Source organism: Aquila chrysaetos, chromosome 6 (genome assembly GCF_900496995.4).
Source record: "Aquila chrysaetos chrysaetos chromosome 6, bAquChr1.4, whole genome shotgun sequence".
NCBI lineage: Eukaryota > Metazoa > Chordata > Aves > Accipitriformes > Accipitridae > Aquila > Aquila chrysaetos.
In genome coordinates this window covers 53845531-53872776 of record NC_044009.1, presented here as the reverse complement: position 1 = coordinate 53872776, position 27246 = coordinate 53845531, and the positions used below count along the sequence as shown (strand labels likewise).

At 39.3% G+C, this 27246-nt stretch overlaps 1 protein-coding gene across 6 annotated transcripts in view; it reads right to left on the bottom strand.

Annotated features, from left to right (window-relative positions):
* The window catches only part of PKP4 (plakophilin 4), a 104603-nt gene that overhangs the window by 63414 nt on the left and 13943 nt on the right, over positions 1–27246 (bottom strand). For 3 of the 6 annotated variants that reach the window (XM_030016726.1, XM_030016723.1, XM_030016724.1), the window contains one exon: positions 12379–12512. In XM_030016726.1, coding sequence (XP_029872586.1) covers positions 12379–12507 — 129 coding nt within the window. In that variant the 5' untranslated portion in view covers positions 12508–12512. Of the gene's footprint in view, positions 1–12378; positions 12513–14216; positions 14236–27246 lie in introns of those variants that run through there. The other 3 variants (XM_030016728.1, XM_030016727.1, XM_030016725.1) reach the window with 2 other exon arrangements.

Here is a 27246-nt window from a genome sequence, read left to right as displayed (position 1 = left end):
TGGCCTGTTAAAGATAGGCCACACAAGCTACTGCCCCTCCCAGACGATACAAGGAATTGTAGACAATTTCAAACATTGCTTAGAGCTCAGTAACCAAACTGAATAAACACACCCTAATATTCCAAATATTGGCCAGCAAAACTGTTTGCCTCCAGGACACTGAACTCACCCACTACTGCCACAGGACACAAGCATCTTCAGAACAGGACTGCATTTTTCTACTACTGCTCAACTAAGACCAGTTCAACAGAACAGAATACTCTATAGTTCTGTTAAAAATAAATATGCAAACCACGGGAGCAGCAGGAGGGAGATGTGGTCCTCAGCTTCCTCCTGGCCACACCTTCCATTAGGTTGGCATTTACTGTCAAGCTTCAGCATTAGAAAAGCTTAGCACAGTCAGTGCTCAGACACGAAAGAGCATTTTAGGACCTATGTTCTAAACTTGGATTTTATTAAAACCTGCTTTTAAGACAGAATTCTAAAACTAAATCCTTTTAATCCTGAGACCTGATATGAAAAGCCTCATGAACATGATAACCTGCTGACCACAGCAAATCATATGGGCCTGGATATGGACTAGAAAGTATGGATAATATCAGAAGGTTTGTATGACATGTAACTGCATCCAGTAGCAGAGACCCAGTCATCACAGTCTGATACCTTCACATTATACCAAAGAGGTACACATGCACCCAGTCAGTTCATTTGGACAGTTTGTCTTTTGGAGAGAAAATACTAAAAAGTGTATTATAGCAAAAAAGTCAAAGAAATTTATAAATGAGAATTTATTTTCCAACTCTAAGTCTGAATACAGATAATATATCCATCTAAAAGCTGATTCACCAGCCAGTCATTAACATGCTAGGGGAGAATGCCGTGATTTTCAAAAAAAAAACATTCAGATGCTGAAGCTCTGTAAGTTTTAAGCAAATGTCAGCAAGACAAGCTTTTTCCAAAGTAAACAATGATGTATTATATAGCATGTAACAAACATATATCTTTAAAATAAACAGAATTGCACTACTTGTTTGCAGAAATAATATAAAACATTTACCCTTATGTTTAAAGCTGCTTCCTGTTTCTTACTTTTAAATCAGTATTTAAATAGCAATGTCATTGATACAAAATATGAATTTGAACACAAGACTCAAGTTGCCTATTATTATTTACTGATCTTTCCATTAGATGAATAAAACATATTAGCCATTATTTGCTTCCATTCAACTAATCTCTATTAATTTGCCTTTCCATTGCAGGCAGAGGCATTAATGAAAATAATGTTATTCTAGAAAACACACTCTTAATACATGCTATGAATACACATCCATCTGAGCTCTCCTCTCCCTCCGCTGTCTTCTCCTGCTCTCTAACAAAGTCCTTTACACCAGCTCGTGTATTTCTGCAGGAAGGCATTTTATAAGGCAAGTGTTAGATCAGTCAGCAACTTTTGCCATTTTGTGTTCCAGAAGGAAAAAGTTACAGTAAATTACCAAATCCTACAAAAAGGTTGATATCGTCTAGAAAGCCTTTTCACATAAAGTAAGTTAAAAAGGAGCACGTAACAAAGAAAACAGGACAAAGCTCCAGTTCCAACAGTCACAATGGCAGAAATCAGATATACAGGAGGGAAAATAAAATCTGGGCTTGTCAACCAAGCTTGCATCCACACGATCACAGCTTTTTAAACTAATTTGTCACACACTTCTGTCCTAAAGGTGTTTAAGAGATGAACCAGTTAGTTGAGGTCATCAGAAAAATCAATAATTATTTACATTTTACAAGTGTAAAGCAAGTACAGGTATAAAAGACAAAAAAGCCCCACTGAATCTAAAAGAATGACCAACGCAAGAGAAGTCTTCTCTGAAACACTACAAAAGTGTAACAGCTACAGAAAATGCTATCTTTTTTTGCAGCACAGAAAAGGGATCAAGATAAAATACAGAAAGAAAAAGTAGAAGATATGCTATGTTTTTCTCATTTCACAGTATACTTTCTTTATACAGTAGTAATAGGCATACAGTTTCCTTCCCACCCTCCCTGAGAACTCCTCAGGGTATATTCAAATTCTTCATCTGGAAAATAAAGATCACCCAATTCCAATAATCACCTCAGAGTTTTGAGGATTTCAGGCAATTAAAAAAAATGGGATTAGCAAGATTTCATATCATAGAATGGTTTGCATTGGCAGGGACATCTTTCACTACACCAGGTTGCTCAAAGCCCCATCCAACCTGGCCTTGAACACTTCCAGGGATGGGGCATCCACAACTTCTCTGGGCAATCTGTTCAGTCATCGTAAAAAAACCTTCTTCCTTATGTGCAATCTAAATCTGCCCTCTTTCAGTTTAAAACCGTTGCCCTTTGTCCGGTCACTACAGGTCCTGGTAAAAAGTCTTTCACCATCTTTCTTATAAGCCTCCTTTATATATTGAAAGGCTGCAATCAGGTCTCCCTGGAGCCTTCTCTTCTCCAGGATGAGCAAGCTCAATGCTCTCAGCCTTTCTTCACAGGAGAGGTGTTCAAGCCCTGTGACCACTTTTTTGGCCCTCCTCTGGACCCGCTCTAACAGGTCCATGTCTTTCTTGTACTGAGGACCCCAGAGCTGTATCCGTGTGGGGTCTGACAAGACCTGAGTAAAGGGACAGAATCGCCTCCCTCAACCTGCTGGCCACGCTTCTTTTGATGCAGCCCAGGATACAACTGGCTTTTTGGGCAACAAGCACACAGTGCCGGCTCATACCTCATTTTTCATCCACCAGGATCCCCAAGTCCTTCTCTGCAGGGCTGTTCTCGATCCGTTCATCCCCCATTCTGTACTGATACTGGCAATTGTCCTGACCCAGGTGCAGGACCTTGCACTCGGCCTATCTGAACTTCATGATGCTCATGCTGGCCCACTCCTCAAGCCTGTCAACGTCCCTCTGGATGGCATCCCTTCCCTCTAGCAAAGTGAATCAACTGCATCACTCAGCTTGGTGTCACCTGCAAACTTGCTGAGGGTGCACTCAATCCCACTGTCTATGTCACCGATGAAGGTAGTAAATAGTATTAGTCCCAGTATGGACACTTGAGGGACACCACTCAGTACTGGTTTCCACTTAGACTTTGAGCCGTACTATACTCTTTGGACATGGCCGTCCAGCCAATCCCTTATCCATCTAACAGTCCATCCAACAAACGTGTCTTTCTACAATTTAATGACAAGAATGTTGTGGGGGGCCACATCAAAGGCCTTACAGATGTCCAGGTAGATGACATCTGGAGCTCTTCCCTTGTCTACTGAAGCAGTCACTCCATCACAGGAGGTCACCAGATTAGTCAGGCACAATTCGTCCTTGGTGAAGCCATGTTGGCTGTCTCTAATCACCTCGCTGTCTTCCACATCTTTTGATGTGTCTTCCACGTCAGAGAATCTGCTCCATGATCTTACTGGGCATTGAGGTGAGGCTGACTGGTTGGTAGTTTACAGGATCCTCCTTTTTACCCTTCTTAAAAACAGCTGTGATGTTTCCCTTTTGCCAGTCACTGTGGTCTTCGCCTGACTGCCATGACTTTTCAAATATGATGGAGAGTGGCTTGGCAAGTACATCGGCCAATTCCCTCAGGACCCTGGGATGCACCTCATCAGGTCCCATGGACATGTGTGTTCAGGTTCCTCAGGTGGTCTCAAACCTGATCTTCGCTTACAGTGGGCTGTTGTACCTGCCTTGAGGTTCAGGGATTTGAGAGATGTGGGAAAAGGTTACCATTGATTGAGGCAAAAATTTTTAAAAACTTTTTAAAACTAAATTAACTTAATTTAACTGAAAGCATCATGGTAGGGAGAGGGAAGAACTTTTTTCTTTTTCTGCTGATAATTCATTTTCTAACTTGATATATAATCCCTTAAACATAGGCAGTTTGGTATCCATGGTGAGAGCATAAGCCCTATCTAGAAAATGATACAATTTGGTTTTGACTGGTAGAATGATGCAGAGAGATACACATTTAGTATTGGACTGTTGTGTGGCCTGCCCAGAGTTCTTAATAGAGACAATTTTTCCTCTTACAAAAAACAACACTGTGATATAAAACTGGTATAGGTAGTTGCACAACGTCTGAAGTAACAAGTTGCCCATGTAAGTAAAAAACCCTATTTTCTCCCCACAATGCAAAAATCCAAAGTCGGTTAAAACAAAAGAACTGTACTTCTATTTATCTTGGGGGTAGAAGAGGTTAATGCAACAAATGGACAAAGTAGAAATAAATCTTACTTCTTTTATTTACACTATGTTTAAAAAGCAAAACTCACTAGTATTCTATCAGCAAAAACTGTGCTAAGTAGAAATAAGAGGAAAAAACCATCAAGCCAGGTTAGGCTACTTCTTTTGAGGTACCTGCACTGTTGATTTTGGACTAATGCCATCAGTTGTCTGTTTACAATATTCTTCATAACTTTGTATTTTGGTGCTGACAAAAAAAAATAATCTCACAGTGCACTGAACTGCAAAGGTGTAAAAGGCATGCCATTTTTAAATTTGCCATTTTTAAATCATTCTGATGCTTAGGAAGATCTAATGTATTTTTGCAAGTGCAAGCAAAGCAGCAAAAAAAAATTCAGCTCCATTTTCTAGTCTGAGTAATGTTATGTGTGCAGCCTGTGGTTCCAATGAAGCAGCAAAGTTTACATACTTTTTGAAACAATGAGTGCTGACTTTTGTATGTCTCTTCTTAAATTTGGTCTCTGCAGCTGTAATCGATATGTCTTAAATACCTGCATAAATACATAACAGGGATAATTTTAGAGATACCATCTTCTTTACAGCTAGAATACCTCATGTTTTAAGTCTTTTTTTTCCCTTTAGCTTAAATCATCATATTATTATAGAAAACTAAGTTCTAATCAATTCTAAATAAGTGCATTGATCACCTTCATAGTTTATGCTTCTTTATAATGTCATTTTATACCACTCTGAATGGATACCTACTACCACCATGTTTATTTATCAGAGAGTATACTATTTATTGCAGGAATCTATTTGAATTTGTTTTTCTAGCCAGCTCCTCTGAATGCAGTGGGAGAGCACGTTCCTCGAACAGGATGCTCCCATACAATGCTGGCTGCTACCAACACATAGAAGCTGCTGTCCTAGGCAAAAATCACAATTAACTGATTTTTATAGTACTGGCTTATGACAAAATGACATGATGGGAGTCAAATAAAACAACTAATAAGCTTGTTTTCTTTTGCAGAAGAACATCTATGTGGCAAGAACATACTAAAATTATAGATGTAGATTACAGAATACGCTGCCATACTGCATCAAAAGGACCCACCAAATCTTCTGAAACATACACACTACAACACCTTGGCCAGAGCTACTTTTTTCCAAAATTATTCAATATACATTGAGATTAAAAAAAGCCCTATAATTCTTTTCACCTGTTTAGCAGTAAACTACTTAATTACCTTATAAAACTACAGTTTTTGTATTCATAACCTAAATTCCACTGCAAAACCACAGATCATATTTCTTAACACAAAGCTACAAAAAACGCTGGCTTTAAATACAATTACATTTAAGGAATGGGAAACAGATACATGGTTCAAGAAAGAAAAGAAAGCAACTTGCTTTGGAAAGGCAATCATACAGACTGCAGGCAGACAAGCTTCCATGAGTGAAAACCAAAACCCATCAAATTTTAGAGCTGTGTAATTTCCTTTTGGAGATTGAAGTTTCTGGAGGAGGGACAAACCCTGCATGGGGTGTCGACATTGTAACATATACCCCAAGTGACAAACAACAGCTCTTAATCGGCAAGCTCTGCATGCCGAGTGGTAATTCATCTGCAAAAATATTGAGATCTCACTCAAGACGACACTTCAAGGTCTTCACTGCTGCAAGATACAGATGAGAAGTCATACCAAACCTGAAAACAAAATACTCCTTTCATTTGAAAGCCGAGTACCTCAAACAGGCTTGTGGCTCCCTGGGAAGTGAAAACAATTGCCAACACACTATGCTGGGCATTTAACAGCAAGTAGTTGAAACCAGGTAAGTAATGGGAATGTAATTTGTATGACTGACCATGAAGACTGTAATTCTCCTGTTGCAGACTTTGGATAATAAAAGAAGGTTTAGAGGCAATTCTGTGCTTTATATCTGCACCCTGTTATGATACCATGTTGCAGAGATCCAACATTTTCATTTTTGTTCACAAGGAACTTTTATCCCTCAGTAAGATGGATGAGAATGAGGAGTCTACATTCACAATGTTGAAAAATAAAAATTACTTTCTTCCTGCCCTGTTGTGATTTGAAAACACAGATAACTTAAAACTTTAAACAAACGGTGGTCCAGTTGGCTAACTGAAGGTTTTCTGGTGACAGCTATGCAAGAATCAGCAGCAATGGCACAAGCAGTGAAGACAACCCACAAACTCTTTTTGAACGATACAAGCCTGGCTAGTCAGACCAGGATCAGGCAGTTGGGACATCCAAGAGATGATGCCATAGACAGAGCTGCATCTCTTGCAGCTTCTTGGCTTCTACCAGTTCTCAGTGTTTGCTCTGGTAGAAGACAGGGCTAGGACGGGATGTTATTTCAAGCTGTAGTAACACTGAGATACGCTAAGTTGCTTCAATTGCCAAATGTCACTGTCTGCGAAATATTAAGAAGGTAATTGTCAGCTGAACTATTAAACGTTTTCCTAATCATAAAAAAGTTGCCTGTTGAACAATTCAGTTGAGCCTCTTCCAGTAGTACGAGTTGATGATCTAAGAAAGCGTAGCCTACATTTGAGAGGAGTACTTTTACCTTGTATTTACCATTTCGTATTCAACTGCAACATAACCGCAGAGCCACACAACTCCCATTGCCTGTGAAAGTTCAAATGGTGCTAAAGAAAAGGCAATTACATTTTGGACATTTCTATGATACAAATGTGCAACAAAGAGGACAAACAAAATTAAGTTCATGCATACCTTCTTCACATTAACCTCCTGCACTGATCTATGCTGAATTCTACATGTGTCCACTTGCTGTAATTCAGAGTTACATCAAAAAACTGACTACTTAAAAAAACCACTGAATACTGTATTTTTTTCCAACATGAATATCATACTTTAGTGACCTAATATTTAAATTATCTACCAGAACCTACTGAGAAAAAATGCTGTACTTTTAACTAAACATATTAGATCAACCTTAACATTTTCTGTAAAAATCTGTAAAAAAGTTTACTCACGCACACAACTGCATTTGCATGCTTTCAGTATCTCAGGATCTTCCAAAATAGAAGACAAAAGATAAAAAATTGGACAGGGTAAAAAGAGAATCACAGATTACAGGATGTGAAATGACACAGCTACAATTATTGGCTGATCACACTTACTCTGTATTCAACAGCAGTAGACCATTAAAGCCCTTAATACTTTTATGCTTGCATTGTTCACTAGTCTGGTAAAACACTTTCGTGCTGCTCTAGCTGATGAGGGATCAAAATTTAAGCAATTCATAGAAAGCTTACTCTTAGTTAATGGTAGAAAGGAAGAATGCCACTTCAGGTATTCACTAACTACATTTGACCAGCATCCTCTTTGGAAACTGTTTGTTACAATACTAGTTTTTTTTAAATTGGTGCTGAAGCTAAGTATACTGTTCTGCCAGCTGGTGATTAGAGTTCAGTTGCTGCTGAGTAGATAGGCTGGTAAACTAAACACAGACGTGTTACAAAAGGTATAAATACTCCAGTATATTTCGGGGTACCCACAGTTCTAGGCAGGCTCTTTTTCAAGGGGAGTTTCTCCTCAGAAGTCTAACAGTACATGCTAGAAAGAAAAATTAATTTCTAGACCTTCATACGAATAAAGGAGTACACAGAATCTTGCTTAAGGAAATGAGTTAGTCGTTTCATCTGAGACAGGAGTGACATTTATTCTGTCCTAGAATAAGAACCTTAGGAAGTAGACTTCTCAGACTTGATTCACCAAAACTGGAAATGCTTGTAGACAGCAGAAACAGTAAACTTCAAAGTTCTGGGATTCAATAAGGAAGAATAACCTATGCAATTGAACACAGTATTAAGACAGTTGGAAAAAAAACAGTTCTTCCAGTCATTCAGAAAATGTTGACAAATATTTTTGTTTTACTCACACAAAGCCCAGAAGTCCATTTAATAAAAAGTACCGCCTTCATTTCAGAACTGATATGCATTTATCCACCTAACTGATCACTACATGCATGCAAATCAGAATTTCAAAGTGAGACGGTTCAATGTTTGTGCCTAATTACTGAAAGTGCATTTAGTAAGTCTTTTCTTCAGGTATCTTGTTGAAGCGACACGCTTACAGTCAGATTACAGAGTACTTGATATAAAGCACTATTATCTGAATTGGTAAAGAAATCTCTCAAACTTAGTATCAAAATGCTGTCATTCTAGTAAAGATGTTTTTAAACATGTAGTAATAAATTCTCTGCTGTATATAGAATACATTCTTTCGTCCCTTTCCATCTGAAAAAACAAGTTTTCACCTTTCCCCACCCCCCCAAACCCTACTAAAAAATAATCTCAAGAACTATGTAAAGAATTTTGTACTTAAACAATAAAGAAGGGAAAAAAGGTAAAGTGCACACTTTCTAAATATATGATACAGTTCAATACAGTTATACAAAAGGAAAAGATTTTGCTGAGGTGTTGAATAAAAGTGAACACTTCTAGGAAAACACTTAGGAAAACCCAAGAGATTTATGATTATTCATCTGAAAGCATATCCAATCATTCTTACTCTATTGTCACCTGTTTACAAAAGGTGAAAAGTTGTCCATCTTTAGGTGTCAAAAACAACTAGACCAAAGAACAAAGAAACTAAAAAAACCATGCTACTGCTACAAGTGCTTCTCTATTAGCAAAGAAATTAAAACCAGCATATTCATGTTACTTTTGAAAACTGGATCGATGAGTAGTTTTTCCTGTGAGACTTTTTCTCTCAGCCCAATCACTGAAAACTAACATGCTAAGCAGGAAATTCACAATTCCAAATGATCCCATTTAATCTTGCCAGTTCAGCAGCAATTCATTCCAAATTCAGTAGCATATGGCTTGCACGTGTAAAGTAGCAGTGATTCCACACATCTATCCGGAGTAGTTGGCAACTAGCTGCCCCTACGTTCCAACCTCCAAAAAAAAGTTACTTCTATGATGCTGCTCCTACAATTTTTAACTTGTTATTTTAGCATGAAAACACTCAATTTACTTTTAATATGGATAAGAGACTCCCTACAGAATTCAACTAAACTTTTATCCAAATACTCCCCAGGACTCAAGAAATATAGACATGCATATTTTAATGCTTTAGTTTTACTTAGAACTCGTTTCAGCATTTCCTAAGATACTTCTATCCATTATGGCATGGAAACTTTGTAACATTTCAGAAGTGAAATACATGTTTTGGAAAAAAACCCCACCCAACCTACCTCCAAAACAAACCCACAGAATACAACCCCCTCCCCAAACCAAAAAAACAACAAAACCAAGAAACCCACAACCCATCATCAAATCCACTAAAAGAAAAAAAAAAGGCCAAAATATGTTTTAGCTTCATTACAGTTAGCCTTAAGATTTCCCCACATTCAAAAAGGAATTCCTCTACTAGAGATGCAACTTATACCGGTAAGAGTCAATCCTTCCCTTGATTTTCAACCAAAAGTATATCTACTAGTGTATCCATAAACAGAATAACTTAACCTGGTCAAAGAACTATCCGCCCTACCCCAATCAAAGCCAGTGGTGGTTGTGGTGGCAGTGTCGTAATTTATATTAATTAGGGATGGGTTTTCACATTAAAACCAAACTTGAGCTTTGTCAGAAAAGCACAAAGCTGTGGTAATCTAAATTTCTTCACAGATTACACTTGTTCTGCACATATTATTTTATAACACTAAAAGAGAGAGAGATTTACACAGCTGTCTGACAATTTCGTCTCAATGAGAGACTGTAAGAGTTTGGGGAACAACACACTCTAGCTTGGTAAAGAAGTTGCTTTAAACTGATTTGGGGCCATTGGAAAAAGAAACACATGGAAATCTTATTTAAAGTGACTTGTAGGGTTCATAGACTGATTAGTACAACTTTTTATATAATCATATCTATGCCACTACGGTAGAAAGCTTAACAGTCATTCAATGAATTTATCTACCTATTTCAGAACTATGGTAGTAAACTTAAAAGTTTTTATTAAGTTAAAATCTTGCACAATTTGCCAAGTAACAATAAAGGCTTTTCTGAATTGTTTTTCCACTGTGGTAAGTGTTTCTGAAGTAATAAAGCTAAGGTGTGGCAACTCTGTTTTACAAATACAGACCTACTGCAAATAAAGAGAGATTCCTGTATAAAAGGAAGTTAGGCCATAGCAAACAGCATAGTAGTTTCTGTTCAAGCTTAATAAAGTAAATAACTGCACTGGAAAATATTCTGTTCTGGGCTTCCTGCCATACAGGAAGGGTGTTGAATATGTCAGTGTCCATAATTACTATCAACAGAAAAAAAACCAGAAAGCAACAGTTCAGCTCTTAATTCTTTCACATTATCACTTTCAAGAGTGAAGTACAATTTACATCTTCCTCTCCCTTGTATTCACTCTAACGTGTCTATACATTTTAAAGTTAGGCTACAGTTCTGAAGTTTGTGTTTCACTAACTATTAAGCAGAATTTTAATTTTATTTTTTCCTTTCAACAGAATTGAGTTACTTAATAGTCCACATATTTAATAGTCTTTTTTACGAATGGAAAGGGGAAGAGGTTTTAGCCTCCTTTTTAAAATGAAGAAATACTCCTTTACCATTTTTTCTCTAAGAATAAGAAAAAGATAAAAACCTTTCTTGGCTAGGAAAGGGAATGCTAACAAATGTCTTTTTACTATATACTTATGTATCAACCTATTATAGCCAATGCTGTCATAATTGTATGTTCAGTTTAAGCAATCACTATTGCATCAAAACTGCACAAAAGCAATTCTGGACAGTAATCACAGCAGTAAAATTATTGGCTGGTGATCCCCAGCAATTACAGTACTGTCATTTATTGCAATGCTGCTCATCAACTCAGCTACCATTATGAGCATGTTCTTTGTGAACTGCAAAATAAAAGGGACCAACTTAAAATCACCACAAATGTACTTTAAGCAAACGAGTTCTAATTGACATTTGTGATAAGCTAAGACAGCACAAGGCAAACTAGTCTCAGATGATGAGAAGTGACTTAAGATCACTGTAACTCAGATGACTGTGATTACTGATATCTCGATAGCCTCCAGCATTAATATCCTTTGCATTAGAAGATTTAATATTTAATATTAGTTTTAATACCACTAAGAAATTATTGGTTGCTATTGTCATCTTAAAATACTTTTGAAACTATTAATTTAGGCATGAAAATAAAGACCCAAATTTCTCATTTAAGAATGAAGCTTCTATGGATACAAAATCTGTTGATATCAAGACAATATAATACAATTATCACCTTTTAAAAATATTAATATGGGACAACATATAGAACTAATAAATCAAGTATATGCACTCAGAGTTAGTATTTTGAATCGAGTACTGATTTATCTTAAAAGAAGTTCTGAAACAGAGACAGCAAAGCAGATTTATTCTGAAATTGAGATGTTACAATTTATGTATTAAGCCAAGAAAGATTATTATTATTTCTAGTTCTGACAATGAAAGTCAAACTATCACTTCTTTGTGTTTTTTAAAATAAACAAACCAAAAAACTTTAGTTTGCAGTTTTACAAAGAAACATTCTATTTTTTTCCCCTTGAATGATCTTTACAAATTAAGGCTGAACTTGATTTCAAACACAATTTTATTTTCCCTATAGAGACTACCACCAAGATACATGTCCATAAATGTGTTGCAGATTTAAAATATATTATGACCTTGGTATGCATAACTGAAACCAAACTCAAAGATTAAAACCCATTCTTTAACAAAATACAACTGATCATACCAAATCTTTATGTGTAAACTTCTGTAACACTGTACACAACTTTGCAGAATGTACAAAAAGGAATGAGTCTCAATGTTGCATCAATTCTACACTAGCATTTCTTTTGTCTTTTTTTAAACAATAAACCTGCATTTCAAGTCTGATTTACGACAGTACATACATCCCAAGGGATACAGAATACCATAATAATGCTTCTGTTCAATGCAATTAAATGAACCTTTTATATTCAGGTTCTAACGTTCTGATATACAAATTATACTATACTAACGCTAGGCAACGCGTTTTAGAAGCAACGATGTTTTTTTCCAGCAATGCAGTAAGAGACAATGGTTAACTCCACAACGCATACCAAATTTCTGAATTGCTGAAAACAAGGCATATACCTGTTCCTTTACAGAAGCTAAAATGGTAGTGGCAGTGGTCTCTGGTTCCATGCCTGGGCCTGTTGAAGTTTCCTGTGTTGTCTGCGGCAGTCCCTCCTCCACCATTGGGGTCTGCTCAGGGGCTGGCATTTTGCCTGCAAAAACAATATTTTAAAATAGTTTACATTTTGAGCCAGTGATGTTTAAAATTCAAGTTTTCAGGATTATAAATTCTCTTGTCTTTTTCTTCTAAAACCTTTCCAAACTTAACCAAATTAGCTGAGAACTTTGTTATTAATATCAACGTATGTTGCTATTACTGTTCTTCACCTTCACAAATTGAAATCAGAATTACATACAGAATGTGAGGGCCAGGCAGAAGCAAGAAAGCAGCATGACATTTAAAGATTACTTTTAAAATACTACTTTGTGGTAGTTACTAGAAGTAGGAAAATCCACGACGTGAAAAATACTGCTGTTAAACATTAACAACACCCAGGATCCGTAAAAGTTTACCACATGTGCAGTTTTTAGCATAGAGGAATGACATGTAGCAGCAGAATGCTTTGCTGTTAGGAACAAACCCTGGAAGAGACTAATTATGGTAATAAAAAGTTAATGGGAATAATGCTTCTAATGTTTCTTTTGCAAAAGAGAAATTTAAAACACTGAAGTTAAACCAATTGCCCTGGGCTATGCATAGCGTGGAAAGGACCGACAGGATTAGCGTTCAAGAACCCCAAGGTTCATTATTGCGGAGGCAGCACACTAACAGTTCCAATACATGTAAAAAAACCCAATTCATTTGTTTAACTACAGAAGTCACTATTAACTAATATTACAGAGACAGGGATGAAGTGCGTTTAGTACTTTGAAAATAGCAAGTAGGAGGTATTCATGTAGCTTTTGCACATATACCATGCTTTAATTTCCCTCAGAAAAAAAGAAAATAAAGCTCATGAGGTCTAATGTTAAAAGTAGTCAATATTTCATTTTAGATTTCCAGAACAAACTCAACATTCCCAGATGAAACAAAGATGAACAGCAGCTTCCTTCCCTTCATTTCAGAAAGAACAAGGAGGAGCTTACGCTGTGAACACACTCCAAGGCCAGGAACAGACCTGTAAGACCTCTCAGTCCTGACCTGTTGTACCATGACCATCCCTTCTCTGCCACTGGCCTTTTAAACGCTGAATCAGCATAAAGCTGGGCACACACCACCCTAAAAAGCACACACCACCCTAAAAAGACAGAGGACAATCTACAAGATCAGTGGCTGTGCTGTAAAGCTGCGCGTTTCTCATTTGACCCTCGAGGGATCTCTTCTGGAATCACCCTACGGGGTCGCTCGCCCTCTCGGCACATTTTCTGCACTGGTGCCTATACACAGAGGCCAAGTACAGCCAAAGCACTATGTTGTCAGAGAACTTCTATGCTACTACAGGCAGCCTTGGGCAGAAAAGATGAGTGGCAACCAGAAAAGAGATGATGTAAGAGAAAGTAGTTTCCTTCTGCTTTGTGTACAGCGGCATGTGCACGATGAGAGGGATGACTTCTGTTCAGGCTTAGGAGCTCCTTCAAGTGTGTTAGCAGGGGGTCTTTATTAACCACACTATTCCAGTCTGCTAAAAGAGCTGGTAACATGGTTAATGTGTAGTTTCACACCAGCCAAGGAGTGAATCAAACAACAACTTCAGAGAAACTAAAGCGAGATGAGTGATGAGAGGCAGTGGAGTAGTCGTGGGGTAACATATGGTGTAGGAGCCTGCTCACCCGTCAACTTCTACCACTGCAAATGAAAAAAGAAAAGGTACTTCCAAAAGCATGTTAGAGCAAAAGCCTCAATTGGGCTCAGTTACCTTCTGGAGAAGGGCCTCTCCTCCCCTCAGCAACTGCACAAGTAATACAGGGAGACTTTCCAGCAACCTGGAAAGAGTCCGTATAAACAGCCCACTCCCACCTCACGTCCATATCGCATTTATCTTCTGGAACAAGGAAAAAGAAATTCCACAGGTACCGTGCTGCCAGGTTTCTGGCGTCCGGATTGCCGAGGGAAATCTGAGCACGCTAGCTTTGCAACACCAAGACCAACTACCCTCACCTCACCTCCCAACAGGGCCGAACCACAAACGTGGCAATGTAAAGACCACGCCACGCTCCATCCTTCTCCCAAGCCGAAAAAACTGAAGTCCAGACAGAATACATGTTTCTTCCTCTCCCGCCACAATCGCGCAAAGCCCTCCCCGCCCCTTCCAGCCCAACCTCGCCCACACCCCGCTCCCTGAGGGAGCGGAGGCCCCGCGACCGCCGTGCCCGCCGGCTCCAGCCCGCCACCGCTACTCACCGGCGACCACCGGGGCAGGGGGCCGTGCCCCGGCCGCGGGGTAGCGGCCCCCGGCCCTCCCCACCCCGGGGGGGCGGGAGGCGGCAGCCCCACCTGGCCCACGGCCTCCCATGCCCGCCCATTCCCGGCTGGCTGCCGGCGAACGCGCTTCTTCGAGACGCCAGCGGTTTGGGGCGAGAAACGGGCAGCACGAGGACAGCGGGCGAGACGCCGTGTACTGCGGGCCCTCCCGTGCCCGCTGTGCCCCCCCCCCGGCCCAGCCGCACCTGCCGAGAGCGGCGGGGCGGAGAGCGGCGGGGCGGAGAGCGGCGGGGCGGAGAGCGGCGGGGCCCGCCAGGCAGCGCGGGGCCGGCGAGAGCCGGAGAGCGCGGCGGCACCGCCGAGTCCTCCGGCTGCCGCAGTCCTACCGCTGCCAGAGAGGCGAGAGTACGAGAAGCTGAGTTTTTTAACAACAACAAAAAGAAAAAAAGAAAAATACAAGAAAACGAAGGGTCAGAACCATTTCTTCCACTGTTCCTTTATCACACCCAACTGATCTCCATCTGTGTTGCAATGCCTGTGGGTGTGTACCTCTGAAGGAGACCAAGGTGGGTCTCTTGCAACTGGACGAGAACTTGCTCTTGGAGAATAAAGGGATATTACATGCCTCTTGGCTTCCAGAGTACCACCGCATGAATAACCAGCTGTATCTGCCTGTTTCTGAAACAACATTTTTATTCAAGCTTGCAAATACAAAGGCTGCCACACTGAGATTTTCATGAGCCAACCGTAAGCCTGGCATACACCTAAAGCTTGAAAGTACCCTTGTTTCTACAGGAATGAGTGAAATAGCATTCAAGAAAGCAGAATAAAAAGCACGCTTTAATCGTTATATAACAGGACTTTGAAAAGTCAAAGATGTAACTTTAAGGTTTTAGAAAATAAAAATGTATTCTCTTAGGGTTTTACTTGTAAAAATCAACTCTTTCATCAAGCTGTAATAACCCAAAGAATCACAGAATACATGTTATGACTCCCTGGGTCATACCCGATCTTTTAAATCACTTTCCACAGTTCTTTTATGACTACAGCTCAGTGTTTCAGGTTTCTAAATGGACTGTTAAATTTACAAGCATATCATGAAGCAATAAAACTACTCAGTCGAGCTTTTCCTTCATTTAGGAATATTTGCTAAGTAATCAAAAGGCCGAATCTCAAAAACTCTCACAAGTTACACATGACCTTCTTTCAGAAATGGGCTGCTTTCTTCCTCCCATTCCTCAACATCCCAACTTGTCTTCACCTGCACAGTAACCAGGGGAGTGTCCATCGTGGGTTGGGACTCCCAGGTGAGAAGCACAAAATACAGTACAATAACAAATAAAGCCAATCTTTCAAATAAAAAAAAAAAAGGCAGCACTGAATTCCCAGTTATGCACGTCTGTAGCTTTAAATCAATTAAATATTTAGATGTGCTGTGGTTTAACCCCAGTGGGCAGCTCAACCCTCCGCAGCCGCTTGCTCACTTTCCCCCTAGTGGGATGGGGAGAGAATCAAAGGGTAAAAGTGCAGAAACTTGTGGGTTAAGATAGACAGTTTAATAGAAAAAGCAAAAGCACAGCTTTTTACTTTCTTAAAAAAAAAAAAAAAAAAAGGTGACTTTTGAAGCTTCTATGATGTGCCACAAAAGTACTATGAAAATGTAGTGCCGATTCCTTGTAAGTGATCGCTTTCAAAGTCTATTGTCTACATGAATGCTTAAAACTGGACTAAAAACCTCTACAAAACTATGATACAATGAGCACAGATGTGAGACGATCTCAATTTGTCTTTTCCATAATTTTGTCTGTCACTCTCTTCTCACCCCAGCACTGTGAAGTAACTCTTCAACCTATGTGTAGTAAACTTCTGTAACAAACCAATCAAGAAAAAGTACATCTGAACTAGTTGGAAGGTATGGTAATTTCTCTGAACAGAAAATATACCCAATATTAAGTCTCTAATAATAACAGTCAGATGAAAAGGAATCAAATCAATTATTAATAAAGATGTCAGTGTTAAATGCACATCTATCTCAGTGTTAAGAGGTGTAATTAGAGAGCTATACTCTTCCACACAGGCAGTTGTTTTAACTGCCGTTCTTTCAATTAACACGTTTCTTGGCAAAGTTACTGATTTTCTAATCTCGATTTCAAGATGAGACAACTGTTGGCTTTGATCCTACAAGCACTTACGTACATACTTAAGCTAACGCAAACGAGTATGCTCATTCACTCCGACCTCCTGCGTGGCCAGGCACCTGTGAGGCACATGAACTCAGGTGACACGCTGCAGGAGAGGAAGGAACCGGGAGATGCTCTCCATGGCCCAGCCCCATAGAGGACCCAGTCCCCACCACCATGCCTCCATCTAGACATGCTGTTTGAGGAAAGGAACTCACAAAGTCAATTTAGATTCTCATATTCACCTTACGGGAACAAGAAATACGAAATGCAGGATTCGCGAGAGCCTTAAAATCAGGTACGAGGAAAACTCATGAGGAGTTAATACGAAAACCTCTTTCTTCCTTACGCAAGACTGGGATTTACTGGCTGAAAATACTCCCTGGACTTAGTTGTGTTACTCATGCCTTTGGGTACGGCTAACTGATTCATTATTGGAAAACAAGCAACCAGACTTCATCCCTGAAAAAATTAGGTTCATAGTTATTTTGCCTGCCTCTTGTGTCATGGCCCAGCAGTTAGATGTCACCCAAATGGGAGACTTTGTTCCTGCATCTTTCCCAGTCTGTCCAAACGCTCATCCCCTACAACCCTTCGCTGCAGTATCACAGCTAGTAAACTGCAGTCAGGATGGATGCAGGGCTGCTTTCTACAAACCTTATGCGTTGATGAATAAGACAATATACACAGGTACCGTTTATAAATGCACCTTAAAGCTTCCTTGGATTCCAGCTCTTTTAATTCTCAAATTGCTCCTGCGCATTAAAGATACTGAGATCTATGTAGCCATAATGAAAACTCAGAAAACATATTTTACTGTTCTATTGCTCTGTGCAAACCATTTCAGCATACCTTATTCATATCTTAAAATTACTGAGTATGAGAGAACAGTTTACAGATTTGAGCTCTCCGCTATAGCAAAGAAAGCATGAGAACTGAAAGATTTAAATGTTTTGAGATGATCTTTTGATGGATGTTGCAGAACTACAGATTTGTGAATGGTGTAAACAGTTCTAGTATAGCTCAAAAGTGTAATGTGAGATACTTTGAAACTTTTGGGGGAGATTAACAACAGACAAGGAGAACAGTAAGAATTTGCTACTGTTTTCTGTGGATTTCAGTCTCTGATGAAAAGAATGTATTTTCAATAATTTAAATAATCTTTCAGAAAAATTGTTACATGCTTCATCCTGTAGCATACATCTGAGAAAATTCTTAACACCTATTCTGAATTTTGAAATTCTCTAAAAGTAAAGGACAAAAGAACAGAAGCAGCGACAGTCTAGCTCTAGGCTGGCCTGCATTTACATTTTCAAACTACATGCAAGTGTGCAATGAAAATAAAGCTGTTGAATTTGAAGCCTCTAGTCTGAAATACCCTACAATAATTCTGAAAATAGCAGCTTTTCCATCCTCTCTACCATGGAGGCTCACTCAAATGGTTTCATGAAACCATGCAGTAAGTTGGATCAGAGCAAACCAAGCCATCAAAAAGAGCAAGTTTTCAACCCAACAAGTGTATGGCAGAGACCATCTCTTTAGGCAAATGCAGGGATTTGCTTTGAGTAAACTGCATTTAAACAGCCACTTTAACTGCCTCTTTAGAGGATACCTGTTGCCTCCACCATGCATAATTACCTTGTTTTCATCTAGCACCAACTCCTAAAAACCTCCCAGATGTCCTCATTTTCTGCAAATGCAGCAGACTTCTTGGCACCCCAGCATTGATGATGGGGCAGATTCACCAGTTTTCTTTAGTAGCTTGCCAAGCCTGGCTTTCATACTGGTCCTCTAAGCATGCATGCAGTGAGGTTGTAGGTTGCCAAAATGGGTAATACTTTCTTTTGTGTCTGATCAAATGGTCAAACAGCTGCAAAGCAAATCAGCTCAGTGAGTTCATCTGACACAAAGCTACGGGTTTTTTGGGGGGTGGGGTGTATTTTTCTGAACCAGCGGATCTTGCAGCTGTATAATCACTGATGCAAGGAAGGAACAAGAATACACAGTTGAGAAGGAGAGAAGAAATATGAGCAATCACTAAACTGAGTGTAGGAAACCATGGCTTTAATTCTTCATTCTCGTTAGTGTCTACTCCCCACCTTTCGCTTCTCCTCCTTTTATTTTCTTAGAGATATCCAGATAGCTTTGCCAGCATCAAGTAATCCCTCTCCTTGTAGTGCAGACTCAAGAAGCCAGACCTTTCCAGGTTCCCTGCAAGACAGCAAAAGCAGTGCTTTTCTTCAGCTTCCTCCTCACTTCCCTTTGTATTCCTCTTGCCTTCCTTACACAGGTTATTCTCCCAAATTTCCCTGTTTCTGAGCCTCCCATTGCTGACCTGAAGCCAGGAACAAGAGTCACCGAAGTAATTTGTGCTGAAGAGGTAATACAATTCTTATGAACACTGTCAACTAGGATAGGATAGACTATCTATTTCATGAGGGAACGATGAGCACATCTCAGCTCTCAAAGAGTCTTCTTTTTTCATCCTTTACAGTATATGTGAAATTCAAAACCAAAACAAGACTTACTACATTTCTACAGTTTTTAGATGAAGACATGATTAAAATTTATCTGATTTTTTGAGTTACTTCACAGACATGTCAGTACACCTCTAGGTATGAGTAGATCCCCTTAGCTCTATCCTACTACAAGGATGGAGTGTTGCTCACCTACAAACTAGGGAGTGATGTACATTCTCAGGCTTGGTGCAACCAAGTGACTAAACTAAGATAAACTCTGTCTTGTGTCTACCAGCCTATAGTTATGTGTTTGGATGAAAAGACAGCAGATGACAACTTATCCACTTGCAAAAAACAATGCAATCAATTAAAAATGGATTATGTGAAAGATATCTCAAATATTTACATGAAAAATAGGTTTTAAAATTTCCAGATGCAGTAAGTCAAGATACTTCAAGTATCACACTATAGGCTAACCATTCTGTTAAGATATCACTTTTCTTTATGGACATCAGTAGTGCCGAAGTTTTGTTTATGTGGACATAAGGATGAAACCAGGGAAGTAAATACATTACCTGAAGAAAACATGGAAGAAACTGACTTCTGTAATGACATGACAAAGAAAACCTCACCTGCACAATTGTGCAGACTGAGTCCCACAGTAACAAAAGAAATCTTCATGCAACTGACACGCTGCCCAAGACATGTGGGAGATGCATTCAACTACCTTACTGCTAAATGTAGTATCTTCCTCATCCTTTTTTCTTTTCAGGATACAGTTTTTCCTCTCTCTTTTTAATTTTTTTATTGCTATTATTTAAATACAAGCAGGTTCAAAAGGCATTTGGTGCTATGTCATTTCTAAAATGTTAAAAATTATTACCCTAGCTTTTGGATAAATATATTTTTTGTTACAGCTCCTAGTAAAAGACAGGTGGGGTTTTTTTTTGTTGTTTGGTTTGGGGGTTTTTTTTGGCCCATGGCTACATACTTTAACTGCACTCTAGTGAGCAGGCAAGATTCTACATCCGCAAATATCCAGTTGTAACATGCTCACGAGATTAATATTTTTTATAGCTTTCAAACTAACCATTCACCAGAAGAGATCAGACAGGTATGGCAAGACGACCATTTTGAATAAAGGGATATTCACAATCATATCCTTCAAGGCCTGAGGCACCATTTGTAGCTCACCTTAAAAAAAGAAGAATCTTTGTCATCTGAAGGATGTCTGGTGAGCGTTCACACTTCACAAATATAATACCATAAGCTAATTGGCACAAACTAGAGTTTTCAGTAGTGTAAGCCAACAAGGCTCCGTGCCTTAAAGAAAAGACAACAGACCCCAAATCTGAATCCTTCCTTTGGACCATCCCAAGCCTGTATTGCTCTGCTCTGCTGATACATATGTGACTCTACTGCCATTTAGAACAACCTCATCAGAGCACAGTGCTGAAAGCCAGTTCTGCAGACTAGCAAACAAACAGCAGATGTATCTCAAGGGATAAAGTTCAGTCTCATCCTAGTGCAGACTGAGGGGGAGGATGGATATGTAGCATCACAGAAGGATTTTAGAAACAGACTGTCAGGTGACAAAGACATTCATCAATTATTCATTCAACCATTCACAGAAGGATAAATTCTTAGTTTGGTGTTGGAATATTCTCAATTAATTTAGGGTATGAAGTCATTCAGAATGACTGTCACAGAACAACATCACTTAAAAACTCTAACAGCTGAGTAACTGCAGTGCACGTATGCTGTACAGTACTGCTACCAAATGCCTGCAAAGCGTAGGAGCTCCAAACTGACACATTTCAATCACCCACCTGAAAACTCTTACAAACAAGGAAATGGGAGTTAAACTGAGAGTAACTGTAAGTAAAGATATAAACATTACCAAGCAGAACAATAGCTGCAGCTGCTATTCAATTTCCACTTATATTTTCTCCTAGCCCTGTAAAATGATTACTGAATTATTACTCTATACATTATTGCTAAATATAATGCACATTAACTGTAGGCAGATATATTTCAACTGGAAGTATTATAAAACCAGATTTATTTTATATTAATTTATAAAAGTATGCTTCTCAATTTTGTCATATAGTATATTGGAAAAAAATACTATATAAACAATTTTCCCAATGATAAAAATTAACAGCTACAACCACAATTTTAAAAGACAGCTGAAGAGTTCCAGACTTCCACAGCTCCCCCTGCTTTGCCCATGCAAGTTTTTGAGGGATGCGGTGTGACGTGTATCACTGAGATGGTCTGGAACTAGACACTACCAAACCCCTTTTGCATCCTGCCTTTAAAAAAACCAACCACACTAGATCAGTGGTCTGATTTCACTTATAACAGACTCACATATTTTTACTGACGCTGTAGTCTCCATCTCTGCACCGAGAACTGTGGTTCAGAAATGAGCGACCAATGAGCAGCAGCTTACATCAGGGTTAGCAGGGAGAAAAATCCAACGATGCCCTTGCAAAACTTAGAAACTGATGATGTTGAAACTTCTGCTTTTACTCAGGATACATATGCAAGTTCTTGAATGAAATCTACTGTTGTTCCTGCTCAAATGACTACTACAGAAACGTCAAATTCTTTCATAAAGATAGATTTGGGAATACCACTGTTCTCTAATAAACATGGCTATGGAGTAGCAAAAGTTTTACTGAAATGAAGCCTTCTCAATTAGTAAACTGTAGTTTACTCTTCATTTTGCTCTGAAACAGAACTGCACAGCAAAACTCAGTTTGCTGCTAAGAACGCTTTACGTGCAAACTTCTACATTTAAGCAAATTGAGCTCTTTCCTCTTCTGTTCTGCAAGCTAGAAGCTAAAAAAAGTGGCATGTAGTAGCAAACTCTACATGAATTAGACAACAAGCATCTGGCTTTTAAAGCCTAAATTACCAATACTTCAATCAGTTCCCCAATCTCCAAAAAAAAGAAGTATCATTGGTATTATTTTTCTGAGGTATATTTGACTTTGTTTACCCTTAAAAACTTTAAGTACTGGTAGTAGGATTACACATACCTCTATAGAGAATGTATTATTTCTGCTAATACTTTATAAAGAGATGAAAAGCCGTGAAGCACCAAAATTTACAAGTGACATTACGGTTAGAGGAGATCAAAGACAACTGAGTAACTTGAGGAAAACCATAAAGCAAGGTGAATAAGCTAATGTTGATAAATACAAAATTATATGAACTATTCCTATCAAAGTGAACCATATGCCTTCCCATAGCAGGGGGTGGATGATAGAAGCATAACTATAAAGTTAGACCCACTTAGGTTAAAATGTTTGGCTTGGCATGAAGACTTTGCAGAAGTGCCATATGGGAAAAAAAGTCAGGTCAATGGTACATAAAATAATGTCAATAATTTTAACCACACTCTGAAATAGATGCCCACAGTGCAAAACATAGACAATTCAGTACACAGTAACAAGAAAACTCAGAGGGATAGAAAACTATCTACCGAGGGAATGAAGATTAAGTGTAGAAGTGGTCAAGAAGAGAAACAAATACTGAATAACAGCAAATGGCTCAGGTTTTTCACTGATGCTCAGTTAAAACAAGAAGAAACCCTCAGACCAGTATTCACAGGCTTCCTGTTGTATGGAAGTACCGCATCTTTATGCAGCACTCTACGATGATGCTAAGATATGATTTTCTTCTCTCAGTGAAAAACATTTCTTCCTGTAAAATCTGCTAGAGGCAAACAATTTTGTCATGAGATGGCAGTATTTCGCATCAAAGTTTACCAGTTGGAGACACAATTTATATAGCTTTCCTGCCTCAGTTCCTGAAAGACTGAAAATATGACTCAAATGTATTTTAAAAGCTCAAATCCAAAGTTTCAAAGGAATCTCAAATACTGGTCACAAGAAGATCATTCTTATTCCTACCTTTTAATTCCCTGCCCCATATTCTAGTCTAATTCTAATTTCTGAGCAGGAAAAATTAAGCACACCAAACTCCGTAACAGGCACTAGAACTTCAGGTGTTAAGAAATAAGAGTGGATATGTCAAGAGTAGATTATATCAAATCTACCTAATTTTGTTCTATGACAAGAGCACTAGAAGAAATACATCCTGAATGTAAAGCTTTCAACACTGCCACATGGCCTTCTGACAAGCAGCCTAGATAGCACAGGTGAAAATAGTGGGGCAGGGGGAAAGAGGTAACCAGCGTAACTTGTTAGAAAGTTGTAATCAAAGCAGTAGTTAATAGTTCACTTGCATCGAAAGTGCATAACAGATGAAAGCTAGCACCACTGTCAGCCTTTTGTAGATGATGGCTGGGGGCAGGGGAAGGGAATGCGCGTATCACTGAGTGGTAGAGCCAGCATTCAGAGATCGTGAACTGTAGGACAATCTATCCAAAAACAAATGCCAAGCTCAAAAGCAGCTGATCCCAACTGAAACTGAACACTGAAGCTTGTCTGTCCATCCCAGTGATACCCACTGATTTCGTATTACCTCCACATGCATAATCCTGCCTGGCTTATATTCAAGTTCACCCAGGCTACAAAGATGATCAAAGTCCTGCACTGAAGCAGGAACAAACGCAGTACAGAAGACAACTAGCAAGACGACAACAACTCTGTGGGAAACAACATGAAGTTGGGTTGCCTGTAATCAAAGCACAACTTCCTGTGACAAATAAAAAGGAGGGGAAAAAGAAAAAGATACCTCATTCATCACTCCTGCTTATTTTCCATTTCCCACTGCACTGAAATGCACAATCTTCCCCGTCTGCTTAGCTAAAGAAGTGTATCCAGTTTTGTGCACCCCATTTCAAGTTGGATCAATTGAAAAGTCAGAAGAGAGCAACCAAAGCTATGCAGATTTTATGTAGGAGTTGCCCATTTTTGGATACAGAACAGAGACTATGGGGAAGAGTGATAACAGCTGAAATATTGAAGTCACTGCAGAAAAGACAAAACAATAATCAAGAATAACATTTAAAAGCTACTGCTACCTTCTTGCCAGGTATCAGACAATATCAATGACATTAATTATTTAAGTGTTACTGTCTCTTCTAAATGGGATACTGGGGTGCTCCTCCTCCCTTCCAAATTCAAACAAACTTTATTTTTTAGACTTTTTCATAACTACAGATAATAGAAAAACCCTAAATGCTCACAGTTAGGATTTAGATATGTCTGACAATTAATATGTATATATTTAAATAAGCAACTCTACCACCAGAAGTTACAAACTTCATCAGTTATCTTCACTGTGCTTTAACATAAAGCCCCAAATGAGGAGTTTAAAACACAGCTATCAAGAGCAAATCCCCTCAATAACATGAAGTAGTTGAAAAATTACACAATTTTAAGTCTTAACAAAACATAACAATTAATTACTGGTTTAGGGGATTTCCACTTTCAAAATAGAGAAAGCCTGCTCTTGCTTGCACTGTGCAAGTCCAGGAAAACGTCAATGTAATAACTCAGGAAATACACTCATGGATGACAACAGCAGAAAAGAATGCACTTCCAGAACTTGCAAGATTGCTATTGCATATAACGCTTAAATAGTGATTGTAGTTAAGAGGCATATCTTTCCATTTTTAGAATGCCTTACTTAAGCTTCATAAAAATATATACAATTTCAGATAGCTGATACTGAACGGAACCTTCTGAGCACTGTAAAGTAAGGAAGAGGAAGCAGCTGAGCACCAGGCAGGAAAGCACCCCAAGCCAAACAAAGCCCCAACACCATTCAGCAGAATAAAGTACTAAAACCAGTCCTGTTGGAAAGGGAGGAATCAGCAAGAAACACCCGTACTACTATACCACAGGAACTGAAAATATTTGTTACACATATCATTTATGCTATCTAAAACCAAAACATTTCAGCAAGGTGCTTTAAGTCAGTTGCTGGTTATCTTTTCAGTATCACAGACAGCAGGATAAATCACAGATGTTAACAGGATATGTATCTACCTACTTGCATTTTTTGCCCTTCTATTTGTGAGAGACTACTTCAAATCCAAAAATTTTAAAATTGAGCTTTTCAGCAAAGGCACAGAAGAGGTTCTATAGAGGGTTTAACCTCTTTTTTTCTTTTTCTTTCAGAGCTCACCCAGTACATTCTCTATTGGTTCAGTTCTCATATGACCAGACAGGTAAAGCTGCAAATGCCAGAGCAAATGTTAACATGCCCAGCAAAGGAGGGGCAAAAATAAGCTCAGAAATCTACCTTACACTTCTCTTGTTTAAGGGAAGTTGTATAACACTCCACTTCTTTTGTCAAACAAAGAACAATAAAAACCTAATGAAAAATGCCTGCATTATATAGTCTGCATATAATTATTACTCCTAATAACATTTTTAAAGAAGTTGCCTCCTTACAAGGGCAAATACAGTTTGTAACTTGTTTCTCTACAGTAATGCTGCTGGTTAACTCCAAATAACTCTGAGCACACCTTCTGATGAACATCGTTTAAATCTTTTTTTACATGTTTTAAAAATAGACTTCAGCGAGGCTATTAACGCAGACTTCAGATCAACATGTCCAAATACGGCAAGGTAAACACACACACTAACATGCTACCTTGTCCCAGTTTTATCCGGTTTTAATACCGATGCTGTTGCTGCTTGTCGACATCCTCTCGTTGAGCCGCAGGAAGGATATGCCCAACAATTCTGTCAGACACATGGAATAAGCCAGAAGTCCCTTGTCATTTGCGGTCACCTTAAAAGGGAGCATTTACTTGCAACCGAACTGCCAGAGTAACCACGTGCCCATGCTGTTCTGGAGAGTTTCTGTCCTCAGGCTAGCGAGGCGGCACGCGGGGCTCTGAGCAGCGCTGGCACTCCGCACGGGCCGGCCGCCGCCGAACAAAGCATGCGTGCCTGCCGCGGTCACGCGCTGACACCGGAGAACCACGCGGGCCCAGGACGACCCAGGCTTCCTCCCAGGAGGATCATCCTGCCCATCCCGCTGCCGGCGCCGGGGACAGCGGGAGGACCTCTCGGCACCGCGACACTAGGCCTGCCCGTCAGCACGGGGTCGGGCCCGTCTCCGAGGCTGAGACCGATGCCAGGGAGGCAGCCCTCGCCTCAGCGAAGCCCGCCTGAAATTCTCTCAAAACCAGGGTCATCACCGTCACTACTCCTATCCTCAGTAGGAACTGGAAATATAAAGCCTTTAAATGAAGGAAAACGTAGTAGGACTGGCACGGGACAAAGCTCTGACACAAGGTTGCGTACTTGCTCCGTACTTGCCACCAATAAACACGCCATGGGTGCAGGCTATCTTTAGACCTCATTATCCCCAAATAAGTCTTCATGAAAGTGAAACACTTCATTTGCTGGAATGGCAACACGAACTTCAGGTTCCGCACTGAATGCTGAAGAACTGATGATCTAACCTGGCTGATGACCTATTTGCAAAAGATGGAAAAGGCTTGTGTCCATGCCAAGTATAGCATGCTCAAAGCTACAAATTTTCAACAACAACAACAAAGTTCTCCTTAACAAACCAGTGATTCAGTGTCTTCACAACAGACTGTTTTGTGACATTTCCAGTTTATTAGTTAAAAACTTAATCCATTGGTGAATTTTAAGACACACTGACCAAAGCAAATTCGAAAGATAGGAATAGTCACGTTACCAGCTTTCAACTTCGGTGAGAAGTCATCTCTCTGGAGACTCTTCATTCCTGTAATTGGTTTTCCTTCATGTGAAAAAAGGACAAAGTTTACAGCATAACCGTTAATGTTTTTTAGTGAATCTCCAACAGCAGAGAAGAGATAGCTGCTAGTAGTGGCCACTCAAACTTTGGGGTGGAAGCTCTATTAGAAACAAATAACACTGGAAACTTGGTCCTATAAGACCTAGCTTTTCTAGACATTGAT